This window comes from Melanotaenia boesemani, chromosome 6 (assembly GCF_017639745.1).
Source record: "Melanotaenia boesemani isolate fMelBoe1 chromosome 6, fMelBoe1.pri, whole genome shotgun sequence".
Lineage (NCBI taxonomy): Eukaryota > Metazoa > Chordata > Actinopteri > Atheriniformes > Melanotaeniidae > Melanotaenia > Melanotaenia boesemani.
Genome location: NC_055687.1, coordinates 37,622,031 through 37,626,328, shown reverse-complemented (window position 1 = coordinate 37,626,328; position 4,298 = coordinate 37,622,031). Strand labels below are relative to the sequence as shown.

The 4,298-nt window shown below is 48.1% G+C and overlaps 1 protein-coding gene across 1 annotated transcript; it reads right to left on the bottom strand.

The window, feature by feature from the left end:
• Positions 1-1,136: 1,136 nt before the first annotated feature.
• fzd1 (frizzled class receptor 1) lies at positions 1,137-3,736 on the bottom strand. Its single transcript, XM_041988964.1, has one exon. It carries the CDS (start codon positions 3,465-3,467, stop codon positions 1,842-1,844), a length of 1,626 nt encoding a protein of 541 aa, XP_041844898.1. The 5' UTR covers positions 3,468-3,736; the 3' UTR covers positions 1,137-1,841.
• Positions 3,737-4,298: the final 562 nt, after the last annotated feature.

Sequence of the window (4,298 nt, the reverse complement as noted above, 5' to 3'; positions counted from 1 at the left end):
TTTCCAGACATTTCTATCCTATCCAGGAGGTTTACAATCCAGCCACTAAATGTAGTTTTATTCAGAGACTCTATCTGGTAAATCCATCATGATCCATGATAACAGCATTATTTATCACATTTCACCATAAAAACATCACCATCACTACTATGTTGCTAAGAGACCTCTATTTAGACCTGGACATGATGATGGAGTCACTTCCTGTCTGACTTTCCACCAATCAGAGAGCTTAGATTGACGGTAACGTCCAATCAGGAGCAGCCAAAGATCAACCAGTGAGCAGAAAGTTCTATGTGTGTGTGAAAAGAAGAAAAATAATGCTCCTCTATGGCTGGAATAAAGCCAAGAAGACGTTTCTGATGCACGGTGGCGCCACAAAGCAGCTGAGCTGGAGTTGGTTTAGTGAGGATAGCAGGTAAATAGTAGCAGGAATAACTGGAAATGAGGAAAAAGTGGAAACATGGAAATAGTTTCTGTTGTGTGTTTGTTTCAATAACAACATTTTTCTCCTGAAAGCCAAGACTTGAGAGAACGATGAGATGAGAAAAGGTTTGGTCACTGTTGATCTGTGTGTTATTTCTACAAAGTTCTGTTAGTAATAAATTCTGCTTTTTTCTTCTGGTCGACCTTTATGCTGCTACATCTATTCATACATTCATTTTACATCATTTTACCTCCCAGTCTGACAGCTGCTACACACTGGTTTATACTGGGATTAAAAGCTGCTACAGACTGGTTTATACTGGGATTTAAAGCTGCTACACACTGGTTTATACTGGGATTAAAAGCTGCTACAGACTGGTTTATACTGGGATTAAAAGCTGCTACAGACTGGTTTATACTGGGATTAAAAGCTGCTACAGACTGGTTTATACTGGGATTAAAAGCTGCTACAGACTGGTTTATACTGGGATTAAAAGCTGCTACAGACTGGTTTTAAAAAAAAGATTTAAGGGTTATGACCTGCAGTGTGGACGTATCATATAATTTAAAAAAGGTGTAAATTCCTGAAATTTGCAGATTATTTTTCACTAATCCATCATAAATAAACTGATCAGTGTTTCTAACATTTTATAAAAGATAAAACGTAAAACCACTTAGAAATGTTTGGAGAGAAAAACCTGGAAAGACTCAGATTGTGTTTGGTCACTTTAAACAACAAAGAGCAAACAGATGTGCATGTTTCCATTAAACCTGACGGATCCCATCACAGTTAAGCCGTAAACAAAGTTTCATTCTCATCAGGAATTTTTCCAGCAGCCTTCTGTTTCTATGTTTAGTCAAAGTCGTGTTGCTGCAAGAGTAAAACTGATCGGGGGGACAGATTTCGGTCCAGACCAGGACAGTCTGCAGAAGCTCTGCATCTGCATGTTTATGTGCTGCATCAGGACTGGAATGTTAGAACTGTCAGGGCTGACAGCATCTGTCTCAAAGACTCACTTTCAAAACTGGTGCAGGGTTTTTCTCGTCCCAGAGTGCTGACTGAAAGGCATGCTTGTCCGGATGCAAACTGCAGCTAGTTAATCAGGAGACACGAGGAAGCACTTTGGGTTCACGGGACTCAGGATTAGACCGAGTTGGATCAAAACACAATACTCCCACAGGTGTCCACAGGAAGCCAGGTCATGAGATCCGTGATGTTTGGCTGGTTCTGTGTGATCCACAAAAGTCCAAGTAGAAAAAAATCTTTGTTTGTTTTTGAACCTTTAAATACAAATATATACTTACAAAACCTCATAAATGAATATGTACATTACAAAGAAAATATCTCCAAGTTGGAGAAAGGTGAGAAATGACAACGTTGAAGAGGGTTCTGGTTCTGTTTGGGAGTGAGAACCACCTCACACGGTGGTCTCACCCTGTTTACTGTTGGCCAGTCTCGTGTAAAACCTCCTCCAGGAATTTAGGGTCTTTCCAGACCAGATCCAGAAACCGGAAGTGATGCCCACAATAAGAGTCATGAGATATTTAATCATGAACACGGTGAAGTCCGGGCTCATGTTGGGGTGGTTCTGGATGGGACACGGCACGGCGTACGTTCTGCACGTCTGGCTGATCCACGTCCTCTCCCACTGCTCCCTGAAGGCCTGCTCGTAGAAGAAGCAGGCGATGACGATGGTGGCCGGCACCGTGTACAGCACACTGAAGATCCCTATCCGAACCATCAGCTTCTCTAGCTTCTCTGTCTTGGTGCCATCATGCTTCATGATGGTCCGGATCCGGAACAGGGACACAAATCCTGCTAAGAGGAAGGAGGTGCCGATGAACAGGTAGACAAAGAGCGGTGCCAAGACAAAGCCACGCAAAGCATCCACGCTGTTGATGCCCACGAAGCAGACCCCGCTTAGCACGTCCCCGTCCACCTGGCCCACAGCCAGGATGGTGATGGTCTTGATGGCGGGAACGGCCCAGGCCGCCAGGTGGAAGTACTGGGAGTTGGCCTCAATGGCCTCGTGGCCCCATTTCATCCCTGCTGCCAAAAACCAGGTCAGAGCCAGGATGACCCACCAGATGGAGCTGGCCATGCTGAAGAAGTACAGCATCATGAAGAGGATGGTGCAGCCCTCTTTCTTGGTGCCCTGCACCACGGTCCTCATCTCGTCCTCGAACCTGTCGTTGCACACCACTTTGTCTTCCAGTAAAAATCCAGCAATGTAGGCGATGGAGACCATGGTGTAGCAGCCGGAGAGAAAGACGATGGGCCGCTCCGGGTAGCTGAAGCGCTTCATGTCCACCAGGTAGGTCAGCACCGTGAACAAGGTGGAGGCGCAGCACAGCACGGACCAGATCCCGATCCAGATCCTGGCGAACTTCAGCTCCTCCTCGCTGAAATACATCATCCCGTGCGACTTCTTGGGCTCACACGGAGCGCCGCAGTTCTCCTGACCGAGAAAGCGGTAGTTCAGGTACGGAGGCACGCGGAGCGACGCCGGGCACCGGTACTGGCCGTTCATGGGGTCAGGAGGCGCGCGCTCTGTAGGGTGGGGTCCGGGCCCGTCCGACATGTTCTGGCCCACGCATAGCTCCCCCGCGCCGTGCACCGGGAAGGTCTCGCACGCGAGGCTGTCGGGCCACTGGAAGCCGAACTTGTTCATGAGCGCCTCGCAGCCCTGCCGCGCGCGCTCGCAGAGAGAGCGGCAGGGGGGGAGCGCCTGCTCCAGCACCGTGCACACGGGCGCGTACATGGAGCAGAGGAAGAACTTTAAATCCGGGGAGCACTGGACTTTGACCAGTGGGTAGAACTGGTGGACTTCCAGACCCGCGTCCTCCTGGTTCGTGTGGCCCAGCAGGTTCGGCATAATGGTCTCGTTGTACGCGATGTCCGTGCACAGCGGGATGGAGATGGGCTGGCAGAACCCGTGCTCCGGTACCGACATTCCCCGGTCTCCGTACTGCCCGTTCGCGTTCAGAAACACGGTGAGAGACAGGAAGGTGAACGCCGCGCGCAGGAGCGTGTGCGCCACCATGGTGGATTGTCCGCAGACTGACTTGTATCTGCGGCTGGAATAACTTGCTTCCCCTCTGACCGCTCTTTGTTGGCGTCTCTGTGCGACTCCGTGCGGGATTCCACTCCTTTTTTTACTGCTTCTCCCAGCGCAAAGTGGCGATTAAAAGCGCAAATCCAGCGCTTGATATCCAAAAGTCCGCAGATAAAATGACTACAGTGACCCTGCAGACCGCGAGCCGCTCCGGAGCTCAGTGTGAGCAGGACACTGTCAATCTGCCGGACCGCCTCTCCTCCTCCTCCAGCTCTCCTCTCCCAGCGAAGCCAAGCGTACCGCCACTCAGCGCCACTTCCGCTTTGTCCTTTCACAATAGTCTGTACTCTCTTTTTCTGGATAACTGAGATCAATTGTGAGAATACTTATGAACAAAGATGTCCGCCATGATCTGGAGGAGGTATGTTCAGTGCCTCCACGATCAGAACCGTCATTTTCTACTTCTAATTATTTTCATTGAATTACTTTGAATGATTAAGAATTTTTGCTGCATTTAGGCATATTAATAGTCAAACGTTGTCAAGCATCACTGTCCACACATGCGTGCTTTCACGTTATCATTGCCAATATTTTCCTGTTTTCCCCCCAGTGTACTGTTGCACATCTGCCAGGATGTTTTAAAGGATTCGGTACTATTGGGAGATGGGGATCATTTAGCCATTAGAGCTTCTAACTCAAACATAATACCAACAGTCATTATAAAAAAACGTATTAAATATAAGACAATGGTTTGGTGGATGTCTGCGCTCTCTGAGTGCTATAAAAAAAAAAGAAATAAAAAAAAGAAAAGATCTACCA

Coding starts and splice junctions, on each gene's coding strand:
- fzd1 (XM_041988964.1), bottom strand. CDS start 3,467: ATGGTGGCGCACACGCTCCTGCGCGCGGCGTTCACCTTCCTGTCTCTC.